The 12,514-nt window shown below is 37.6% G+C and overlaps 1 protein-coding gene across 1 annotated transcript in view; it reads left to right on the plus strand.

Moving 5' to 3' along the window:
• adamtsl3 (ADAMTS-like 3) overlaps positions 1–12,514 on the plus strand; it is a 786,695-nt gene that overhangs the window by 752,148 nt on the left and 22,033 nt on the right. Inside the window, exon 29 of the mRNA XM_030126022.1 lies at positions 12,248–12,452. Within this exon, the coding sequence (XP_029981882.1) occupies positions 12,248–12,452 (205 nt within the window). The remainder of the gene's footprint in view (positions 1–12,247; positions 12,453–12,514) is intronic.

Here is a 12,514-nt window from a genome sequence, read left to right on the forward strand (position 1 = left end):
CAATCTGTAAACCCAATTTGGTATGAATTCAACCAATAGTTTTGCTGCTAGAGTGTTAACAATCAAACTAACAAACCAAACCCTTGCCTCCCCTTCAGGAGGAGGGGTAACAATTACAAACATCAGACGTGTTGATTGAAACCTGGTATAAAACGTCAAAAAATGTATGCCAATAATCTCATATTATGTGAACAAAAGGGTTACAGACATGCTAAGTGCAAAGGAAGGCCGTACGAAATACGACCACTTTGGTCACTTTAGTCATGGACAAATGGAAATGAAACATGGTTAAATCTGGTTCAAAACAATAACTATGAAGCCTGTTGGACTGTTATTTATGTTCAGTTCACTTTAGTTTATTTAGAAAATGCAATAAAACAAAAGTAATCCTACTTAGCCCTTAGAAATAAAACAGATTGCAACAAAACATGAAAAAAACGTATACATATTCATGAAAACAAAGTGTGACTTCATTTGCACATTTGAAAAACAGTGGGAGGAAGTGTAATGTATTTAATCCCACCCCCACACAACAGTCTGTGCTTTAGCTTCTTATCAGCAGAATATATGAAAAATCCAATCCCTTAGATCCTTTGTAAATAGTTAACCTCACTTATCATCTTCACATACACACACACATACATATGTGAATGGAAGGTCTGAAATTAGATCACAGACGCCTTGAAAAATGTCTTAAAGGGCTCATATTTATCTAAACCCACTTTTATTAGTCTTTGTTTCATTTATTTGTGTATTTGGACCCTAATAGTTCCTAAAGTTTGAATTTGAACCCTCCAGGTGCTGCAAAGATATCTTTATATTCATTTTGGCAAAAATTGAATGAATTTCTACAACCTGTTTTAATTCCTGCTTCATTTGTTTTTAACTAGTTACCTCACGACATTTTCATATATAAGGTCAAGACTTCCAACGAACATTTCTCGGAGTACGACATAATTGTTTGTCAGCGGCAGTGGTTGTAGTAAAAACTGAAAATATGTCCAAACTTTACCAAAACTGAGCTGATTACCTAAAATGTTCAGTTGTTGGTTGTATTAATGAACACAAATGGTTAAACAGGACAGAGCAGCACAGGGAATAACCTGGAGGGGGTGGGGTCATGTGCATTTAAAGGGCCAGCGCTTAAAACAACCTTTCTGGTGTCATTACTCAGAAATAGGGTTGAAGATGGACCTGTGGAGTTGAATTAATGAAGAATTCAGACCCAAGCAGAGCATTTACAGTTTATGTAGACTACAGGGAAATGTTTGAAAATGCAGAATTCCATTTAAAAAAGAAAAATATCACTCATTTAAAAAGTCATAGATTTGGTTTCGTCAAACCTGCAAATACCTTAAATCAGGGGTGTCAAACTTGTTTTAGTTCAGGGGCCACATTCATCCCAATATGATCTCAAGTGGGCTGGAACAGTAAAATAATAACAGTGAAAAAAGTAAAATTACATTATGATAATGTTTACACCTACAACGTTTCCTTTAAAATCTGAATAACATGAACAACTTGAAATGTCTTAAGAAAAACAAGTGCAATTTTAACTTATATTCTGCCTCAGTTTATCAGTTTATCACTTTACGTTCCAATTACAAATACACAAAACATATAGTACCAGGCGTAATACTGGTAAAATTGCATTTACTTCTCTTAAAACATTTTAGGGTGTTCATATTTGTTCAGGTTATTCACATTTTTTGTTAAAGGATAGTTTGTTAATGTAAACATTTTCATGTAATTTTACTTTTTTTCACTGAAACAAAGATAAAATCTGCAGTTGTCATTATTTATAGGTTATTATGATACTATTTTACTGATCTGACCCAATTGAGATCTAACTGGTCTGTATGTGGAACTGAATTAAAATGATTTCTACACATTGATTGTTAATATCTTTAGTGTAATTTTTGCATTTCCCTAATTCATCCTATGGGCCAGATTGGACCCTTTGGTGGGCCAGATTTGGCCCCCGGGCTGCATGTTTGACACCTGTGCCTTAACCCTCCGGTATCTGGGTGCGCCTTTTAGGCACACTTAGCACTTTGTGTTAAAAAAACTTCATATTATTTTTCACAATTGAAATAAGGTTAGAATTCAAAAGTTGTTAATTTTTGCATGATTTTTAAAATTCTGGCCACCAACTAAAATTTACACACTGTAAACAAAAGAAAATTACAAGATTAGCATCTGTCTGCCAAGTGTGCCTAAAATGCACTATTTCTTCCATTTGACATGTATGATTAGGGCTGACCTTAATTTACAAAAATAAAATCAAATTAGAGCAGAAAAAGAAATCAATATATAATATTTAATAGTTTGATTTATAGGTGTGCATTTTATGCACACTTGGTGACAGATGCTAGTATTTTTTAACATTTGACCTAGCGCCAAAAATAATAATGCAAATTAACCAATGTCGCTGTTAATCATTGACATATGCCAGGCTGCAAAAATCAAATAATATGTGATCCACTTTTTATGTAGTACACTGAAAAAAATTTGTTTTTTTGTGTTTTTTGCCTCCAAAAAAATGGTTTGTTTACATTACAAACACGGCATTTAAAGGGTTAAAAAATGTGACAATTATTGAGTATTTGGTATTTTTATTTACGGCTCAAGTTGATGAAATAGAAAAAAAGTGTAAAAGAATTAAAAACAAACTGTATGAAAATTTTTTTGACATTATTCCACAAGTGTGCCAAAAAGCCACACTTGGTGCTTAGTAAGGGCCTTGCTGGATGGGATACCAGAGGGTTAAATGATGTGAAATATGCCAGATAATGGACAGCAAAACTGGCTCACTGTACACGATCCCTTACATAACATACAGGGGTTGGACAAAATAATGGAAACACCTTAAAAAATCAACAAAATATAATTTAATATGGTGTAGGTCCGCCTTTTGCGGCAATTACAGCCTCAATTCTCCGAGGCGTTGATTCATACAACTTGTGAATTGTTTCCAAAGGAATTTTAAGCCATTCTTCAGTTAGAATACCCTCCAACTCTTTTAGAGACGATGGCGGTGGAAATCGACGTCTTACTTGAATCTCTAAAACTGACCATAAATGCTCAATAATGTTGAGGTCTGGGGACTGTGCCGGCCATACGAGATGCTCAACTTCATTAGAATGTTCCTCATGCCATTCTTTAACAATTCTAGCTGTATGGATTGGGGCATTATCATCTTGAGGTGAAGGTGTTTCCATTATTTTGTCCAACCCCTGTATATTTTACTTCAAAACATTACACATATATGCAGAAACCTCCCCTGGCAACATTTTATTAGATGGACTGATGTGTCTTTTCCACGTTCAGTTGGTGCTCTTACGTCGGTACACACTCAAAGGTTTCCGTCTCACCAGCCTTCCCATTAATAATTTCAACAGGATGCAATATTCATCGTGGATGCAACTCCACATATAGCCACAACCAAGTAGATAAAGGACTTTAATTAATCCAGTTGAAAGTGGACAACAGGAAACTGAGAGGAAACGAGAAGATGAGAAGTGACTTTGATGAAGCAGAATCAGCGTCGGGGTCAGCGTGTTAACGGATTCATGAAGAGCAGTCGGATCACAACACAACTGGATCTCAGTAGAACCTCCTCAACCCCAGCCCCCTCCTCCCCTGCCCCATCCTCCATCCCCCAGGTGTTTGCATCTCCACCGGCCTGTCCTTCCCATCATGCATCCCATCAGTCAGCGGCCTGCACCCCCCCCAACCCGCATCCACACGGAGCTTCATTTACTAACACAGTATGAATTAGCCAATATTAGAGGGAATGAAGTCGGACTGGCGTGATGCAGAGGTTCTATAATTTTAATACTCTGAGACCTTTGATGGAGGGTTGATGCAGATTTGGAAGCAGCGCTGATGAGTATGCTGCACGCCCCTGTGTTAAATATGTATATGAAGATGTGACAGAGAATGCAAATGACACATAGCTATGCTGACCTAAATAGCAGGCAAGCTAACAGACAATGAACATGATAATAATAAATATAAGGTGAGGATTAAAATGTAAAATATGATGTTGATATACAGTATATGGATTCATACAGAAGAGAAACCAACCAAGTAAATTAAGAAACACATGCGTTTAAAAAGGCAATGTAAACATTTATGCTAACTAAGCTAATTTAGGTATAAGATACACAAACAGGCTGACCTCTGACCTTTGTGTAAAGAGATTGGTTGAATGGTTGGTTGATGGATTTTTAAAATGGGACTGCTTGTATGAATGAACTTTTACAGGGAAATAGTAGACGCTATAGCCATACGGTTCATTTCCATCTCAAGTCCCATTGGCAGGTAAAGAAAAACACAATAACTTACAGATAACATAATACCAATTAACAATTAAAAAACATGTGCATACAATGTGAATATGTAAATTATATTTAATTCTGGATCAATATAAATATTTGTATAAATACCAGGTTTCTTATTTTTTCTCATATTTTCTGCACTTTAGTTTTGTATTTGCTGCTGTCAACTGACAAATTTACCCACAGTGGGGTCAGTAAAGTCTTTTCTTCTCTTTTCTTCTCTTGTCTCTTTTCTTTTCTCTTTTCTTCTCTTTTCTCCTCTCTTTTCTTATTTTTTCTTTTCTCTTCCTTTTCTTCTCTCTTTTCTTCTCTCTTTTCATCTCTTCTCTTTTCTTCTCCTTTCTTCTTTCCTCTCTCCTCTCCTCTTTTCTTTTCTTCTCTTGTCTCTTTTCTTCTCTCTTTTCTTTTCATCTCTTTTCTTATTTTTTCTTTTCACATCTCTTTTCTTCTCCTCTCCTCTTTTCTTCCATTCTCCTTTTCTCTCTTCTCTTCTCTTCTTTTCTCCTCTCTTCTCTTTTCTCTTCCTTTCCTTCTCTTGTCTCTTGTCTTTTTACTTTTCTTCTCTCTCCTCTTTAACTTTTCATCTCTTTTCTCTTTTCTTTTCTCTTTTCTTCTCCTCTTTTCTTTTCTTCTGTTTTCCTCTCCTCTTTTCTTCTCTTGCCTCTTTTCTTTTCTCTTTTCTGTTCTTCTCTCTTTTCTTTTCATCTCTTTTCTCTTTTCTTCTCCTCTTTTCTTTTCTTTCCTCTCTCCTCTTTTCTTTTTTCTCTTGTCTCTTTTCTTTTCTCTTTTCTTTTCTTCTCTCTTTTCTTTTCATCTCTTTTTTCTTTTCATCTCTTTTCTTTTCTCCTCTCTTTCCTTCTCTTTTCTTTTCTTCTCTTTTCCTCTCTCCTCTGCTCTTTTCTTCTCTTGCCTCTTTTCTTTTCTCTTTTCTTTTCTTCTCTCTTCTCTTTTCTTTTCATCTCTTTTCTCTTCTCTTTTCTTCTCCTCTTTTCTTTTCTTCTCTTTCCTCTCTCCTCTTTTCTTTTTTCTCTGGTCTCTTTTCTTTTCTCTTTTCTTTTCTTCTCTCTTTTCATCTCTTTTTTCTTTTCATCTCTTTTCTCTTTTCTCATCTCTTCTTCTCCTCTATTCTTCTCTTCCCTTCTCCTTTCTTCTCTCTTTTCTCTTCTCTTTCTTCTCTTCTCTCCTCTTCTCTTCTCTTCTCTTCTCTTCTCTTCTCTTCTCTTCTCTTCTCTTCTCTTCTCTCTCTTCTCTTCTCTTTTTTTCTCTTCCCTTCCCTTCCCTTCCCTTATCTTATCTCATCTTTCATTAGGGCAGAAAAAATATCCAAAACAAGACCTAATTAATGCTGACGGATGGATGGAGTAAACAATATTAAGAATATAGATCATTAAAAATGTTAAAAACACAAAGTCTAGTCCCAGGTTTTTAATACAAAAGCTAATAAATAATATGATGTGATTAGATTAGGGTAATGGAACTAAGTAGCGGTAAATTTCATGAAAACATTTCCATAACAAAATCAATTTTCATTCTCTTTAATGCCTGTCATTGGAAAAATCAGTTTTGTCCCATAAACAAACCAAAAAATAATCCAATAGTCTGATTTAGCATCTTAAAAAGGTTATCAATCATATGTATCATCTCAGTTGACCCTTAAAGACCTACAACAGTTTTTTTGGCCACTTCCAAGAGAGTTTTTCCTCTACATTAAACCTTTCTTAAATGATTCGTCAACATTTATTACAACATTATTCTCTGCATTTTGCATTTTTCAGTGAAAATCAGGTACATTTAATTTACTGATGGTAGATGTTCATGAAAGTAAAATCAAAGGTCATTATAATACAACAGAGAAAGCTAAAGAAAAAGTGACTATTCCACCAAAATATTTAATAACAGCAAATAAAAAAGTATGTCCATTGAGTATCATTTGGGTTTTACTGGTGAATCAATGTTGTAGAAGATGACGGTGTATCCATGGTAACTACAGAGCCTCTGTACGTCCAAATGGGTCATATCTGACGACCATGAAAAGATGACAAACTGCATTTTACACTTTATTACCTCTTATTAAATTTTGTTTTATTTATTTACTTTCTTTTTTTTAACTGATAACGACCCAGTGCTACTTTTACGGTAGTTCAAATGAATTTTTCTCCAGATTTACCCTTTCTTAAGTGATTTATCTCCATTTATTATAATATTATCCTCTGAATTTTGCTTTTTTTCAGTGTAAATCATATATTTTTCTATATTTAATTCACTGATCATGTAGATGTACATAAAATCTCAGATTGAAGTTGGTTATTTTATCAAAAACAAATAAAAGTGTGTCTCCATCCACTGTCACTGATCCAACTCCATGAGTTTTACTGGTGAATCAATGGTGCAGAAGATGAATCCTAAAATATTACTAATAAATCGCCAAAGAACCACTGCATTTATTTGAATACAGCTGGAAAATATATAGCACAGTTTGTTTTTTTTTTGTAAAAGAGGGTTTTTTGTTTTATTTTTTTGGTGATAATAACCCATCTTTGACGTCCTGGTATCACACTTAAAAACCCATCTGCATTAGTCTGGACCTGTTGTGAGTTCAGTGTGTGTTCAAATACATTCTGTTTTCCCAGAATTTATTTAACCTAATTTTAGTTTTAGTCGCCTCAGTTATTTTAATGAGTTACTCTTCTATTGCTGCTCTGGTAAACGGTGATATGAAATGTTTACAAGAGAGAACAACACTGTATAAATTGGTTTGAGGAGACACTTTTTTCCAACTTTTCAACATGTCTTAAAGCAGTTTGTTTGAAGTTTAACTACAAAAATACCTCAAAGCTTCACACACTGTATTGCATTAATATTAGCATAAGAAGGGGAAGTGCTTTATTCTCAAAGGTGTTATGGAAATAAATATTATCACACAGTGTCTCCTGCTTATTTAATGGTTTGCATTTGTTTGCATACAGTACGGGCCAAAAGTTTGGACACACCTTCTCATTCTTCGCATTTTCTTTATTTTCATGACTATTTACACTGTAGATTCTCACTGAAGGCATCAAAACTATGAATGAACACATGTGGAATTATGTACTTAACAAAAAAGTGTGAAATAACTGAAAACATCTCTTATATTCTAGTTTCTTCAAAGTAGCCACCCTTAGCTCTGATGACTGCCTTGCACACCCTTGGCATTCTCTTGATGAGCATCAAGAGGTAGTCACCTGAAATGGTTTTCACTTCATAGCTGTGCCTTGTCAGGGTTACTTAGTGGAATTTCTTGCCTTATTGATGGGGTTGGGACCATCAGTTGTGTTGTGCAGAAGTCAGGTTGATGCACAGCTGACAGCCCTATTGGACAACTGTTAGAATGCATATTATGGTGAGAACCAATCAGCTAAGTAAAGACAAACGAGTGGCCATCATTACTTTAAGAAATGAAGGTCAGTCAGTCTAGAAAATTTCAAAAACTTTGAATGTGTCCCCAAGTGCAGTCGCAAAAAACCATCAAGCGCTCCAACGAAACTGGCTCACATGAGGACCGCCCCAGGAAAGGAAGACCAAGAGTCACCTCTGATGCTGAAGATAAGTTCATCTGAGTCACCAGCCTCAGAAATCGCAAATTAACAGCAGCTCAGATTAGAGACCAGATGAATACCACACAGAGCTCTAGCAGCAGACACATCTCTACAACAACTGTTAAGAGGAGACTGCGTGAATCAGGCCTTCATGGTCAAATAGCTGCTAGGAAACCACTGCTCAGGAGAGGCAACAAACAGAAGAGATTTATTTGGGCCAAGAAACCCAAGGAATGGACATTAGACCAGTGGAAATCTGTGCTTTGGTCTGATGAGTCCAAATTTGAGATCTTTGGATCCAACCGCCGTGTCTTTGTGCGACGCAGAAAAGGTGAACGGATGGATGCTACATGCCTGGTTCCCACCGTGAAGCATGGAGGGGGAGGTGTGATGGTGTGGGGGTGCTTTGCTGGTGACGCTGTTGGGGATTTATTCAAGATTGAAGGCAACCTGAATCAGCATGGCTACCACAGCATCCTGAAGTGACATGCCATTCCATCCGGTTTGCGTTTAGTTGGACCATCATTTATGTTTCAACAGGACAATGACCCCAAACACACCTCCAGGCTGTGTGAGGGATATTTGACCAAGAAGGAGAGTGATGGAGTGCTGCGCCAGATGACCTGGCCTCCACAGTCACCGGACCTGAACCCAATCTAGATGGTTTGGGGTGAGCTGGACCGCAGAGTGAAGGCAAAAGGACCAACAAGTGCTAAGCATCTCTGGGAACTTCTTCAAGACTGTTAGGAAACCATTTCAGGTGACTACCTCTGGAAGCTCATCAAGAGAATGCCAAGAGTGTGCAAAGCAGTCATCAGAGCTAAGGGTGGCTACTTTGAAGAAACTAGAATATAAGAGATGTTTTCAGTTATTTCACACTTTTTTGTTAAGTACATAATTCCACATGTGTTCATTCATAGTTTTGATGCCTTCAGTGAGAATCTACAATGTAAATAGTCATGAAAATAAAGAAAATGCAAAGAATGAGAAGGTGTGTCCAAACTTTTGGCCTGTACTGTATGTGAACTTTATATTGGAGTTTGTTGTCCAGGAGACCATTAGCCTTTTCTAAGCTAATGTTAGCTAGTGTAGCACACTGTTTTACAATGTTAATGGAAGATCTAACCCATGTTTCCTACATAGAAATGAGTACATATGGGCTGTTATCGATGTCCAGTACTGTGTAAAAGTCCTACAGCAGAGGAGTCCTACAGCTGTTTTTTTTTTTTTTTAACTATTATTTTTGCTAGCAAGTTGTTGTTTTTTTAATTTAACTTTATTTACACAATGCAGTGTACAAAACATAACAACAACAGTAATAAACAATAACAGGTAATGCATAACGCTCGAGGCAAAGCAGGAGGAAAATAAATAACATAAGTAAGTAAATTAAGTAAATAAGATCTTTAGAGTTTTAGAGTTTCTGCAATATTTTAGAGTGTCCAAGTAGGAATTTATAGGATTTAAAGACCTTGACGTTGGGTTTCTGATATATGGCAAATTTGCTAGCATGCATATGAAATTTTGCTAATAACAAAATGAGATTAATAATAAACAATTTCTTAACAGGCAAATTGTTAAGAAAGAAACCAAATAAAATCTATTCAATTTTGAAGTTTAGATTAATATTGAATTTTCTATTTAAAAAAAAAAACCCTGATGTCACACCAAAACATTTGACTGAATGCACATTCCCAAAAAAGATGAGCTTAGGTTTCTTCAGCAGAGTCTTAAAGCTCACCCCCCCCCCCCCCCCCCCCCCCACACACACACACACACACACACACACCAATGAATAATGATCAATATGTATTCAGTGTCTGTTTTTGTCTTGTCTTACTTGTTGTCATATCTTTCACATTTGGTTATTCTTTTGACATCAACCACTTAGCTGCCTTGTCCCACTGTCTTGTCTTATGTCTGTTTTGTCCCATTCTTTTGTCTTATGTCTGTTTTGTCCCACTGCTTTGTCTTATGTCCGTTTTGTCCTGATGTCTTGTCTTATGTCTGTTTTGTCCCACTGTCTTGTCTTATGTCCGTTTTGTCCCACTGTCTTGTCTTATGTCCGTTTTATCCCACTGTCTTGTCTTATGTCCGTTTTGTCCCACTGTCTTGTCTTATGTCTGTTTTGTCCCACTGTCTTGTCTTATGTCTGTTTTGTCCCACTGTGTTGTCTTATGTCTGTTTTGTCCCATTCTTTTGTCTTAGGTCCGTTTTGTCCCACTGTTTTGTCTTATGTCTGTTTTGTCCCACTGTCTTGTCTTATGTCTGTTTTGTCCCACGGTCTTGTCTTATGTCTGTTTTGTCCCACTGTTTTGTCTTATGTCTGTTTTGTCCCACTGTTTTGTCTTATGTCTGTTTTGTCCCACTGTCTTGTCTTATGTCTGTTTTGTCCCACGGTCTTGTCTTATGTCTGTTTTGTCCCACTGTCTTGTCTTATGTCCGTTTTGTCCCACTGTCTTGTCTTATGTCCGTTTTATCCCACTGCTTCGTCTTATGTCTGTTTTGTCCCACTGTTTTGTCTTATGTCCATTTTGTCCCACTCTTTTGTCTTATGTCCATTTTGTCCCACTGCTTTGTCTTCTGTCCGTTTTGTCCCACTGTCTTGTCTTATGTCTGTTTTGTCCCACTGTCTTGTCTTATGTCTGTTTTGTCCCATGGTCTTGTCTTAGGTCTGTTTTATCCTGATGCCTTGTCTTATGTCCATTTTGTCCCACTGTCTTGTCTTATGTCTGTTTTGTCCCACTGTCTTGTCTTATGTCCATTTTGTCCCACTGTCTTGTCTTATGTCCGTTTTGTCCTGATGCCTTGTCTTATGTCCGTTTTGTCCTGATGCCTTGTCTTATCTCCATTTTGTCCCACTGTCTTGTCTTATGTCCGTTTTGTCCCACTGTCTTGTCTTATGTCTGTTTTGTCCCACTGTCTTGTCTTATGTCCATTTTGTCCCACTGTCTTGTCTTATGTCTGTTTTGTCCCACTGTCTTGTCTTATGTCCGTTTTGTCCCACTGTCTTGTCTTATGTCTGTTTTGTCCCACTGTCTTGTCTTATGTCCATTTTGTCCCACTGTCTTGTCTTATGTTTGTTTTGTCCCACTGTCTTGTCTTATGTCCGTTTTGTCCCACTGTCTTGTCTTATGTCCGTTTTGTCCCACTGTCTTGTCTTATGTCCGTTTTATCCCACTGCTTCGTCTTATGTCTGTTTTGTCCCACTGTTTTGTCTTATGTCCATTTTGTCCCACTCTTTTGTCTTATGTCCATTTTGTCCCACTGCTTTGTCTTCTGTCCGTTTTGTCCCACTGTCTTGTCTTATGTCCGTTTTGTCCCACTGTCTTGTCTTATGTCTGTTTTGTCCCATGGTCTTGTCTTAGGTCTGTTTTATCCTGATGCCTTGTCTTATGTCCATTTTGTCCCACTGTCTTGTCTTATGTCTGTTTTGTCCCACTGTCTTGTCTTATGTCCATTTTGTCCCACTGTCTTGTCTTATGTCCGTTTTGTCCTGATGCCTTGTCTTATGTCCGTTTTGTCCTGATGCCTTGTCTTATCTCCATTTTGTCCCACTGTCTTGTCTTATGTCTGTTTTGTCCCACTGTCTTGTCTTATGTCTGTTTTGTCCCACTGTCTTGTCTTATGTCCATTTTGTCCCACTGTCTTGTCTTATGTCTGTTTTGTCCCACTGTCTTGTCTTATGTCCGTTTTGTCCCACTGTCTTGTCTTATGTCTGTTTTGTCCCACTGTCTTGTCTTATGTCCATTTTGTCCCACTGTCTTGTCTTATGTTTGTTTTGTCCCACTGTCTTGTCTTATGTCCGTTTTGTCCCACTGTCTTGTCTTATGTCCGTTTTGTCCCACTGTCTTGTCTTATGTCCGTTTTATCCCACTGCTTCGTCTTATGTCTGTTTTGTCCCACTGTTTTGTCTTATGTCCATTTTGTCCCACTCTTTTGTCTTATGTCCATTTTGTCCCACTGCTTTGTCTTCTGTCCGTTTTGTCCCACTGTCTTGTCTCGTCCTGTCTCAGTAAACTCTAGTCTACATGAGCCCTTCCTCTATTTATATGTATATAAGCAAGGAATGGATGAACATGTGAACATAAAGTTGGAGATTGTTACTTAAACACAAGCTGTAATTAAAAATAAAGTTGTCCTCCTAAGAGGGGGTGGTGGTGGGTTAAAAAAAAAAAAAGCTCATACCTGAACCACTTTATATCAGTAAAGTAAAAAACTTTTCATTTGAGGTTTGATTGGAGATCAAACATTTGCAGCAGCAGCATGTCGATCATGCATCTGTAAGTGCTGAAGTATCCGACTGGTTTTCTGGATGTGTGTTTTCAGATGGGCGGTGTCCGAGTGGTCCAAGTGTTCGGCGGCGTGCGGCGGCGGCGTGAAGCGGCGGCAGGTTTCGTGTCAGCAGCTGGACGTCCAGGGAGCGCTGAGGGTTCTATCGGCCGCCGCCTGCGAGAGGATGAGTCGACCGACCGAAACAGAGAACTGCACCGCCAACAACTGTCCCATGTGGGTCACCAGCCCCTGGGGAAAGGTACGCACACACACCACCAACCGCTACTGAGCATGTGCAAAGCCAATGTTAAATCCTGTGTG

The sequence above is a fragment of the Sphaeramia orbicularis genome, chromosome 3, assembly GCF_902148855.1.
Source record: "Sphaeramia orbicularis chromosome 3, fSphaOr1.1, whole genome shotgun sequence".
NCBI classification, from domain to species: Eukaryota; Metazoa; Chordata; class Actinopteri; order Kurtiformes; family Apogonidae; genus Sphaeramia; species Sphaeramia orbicularis.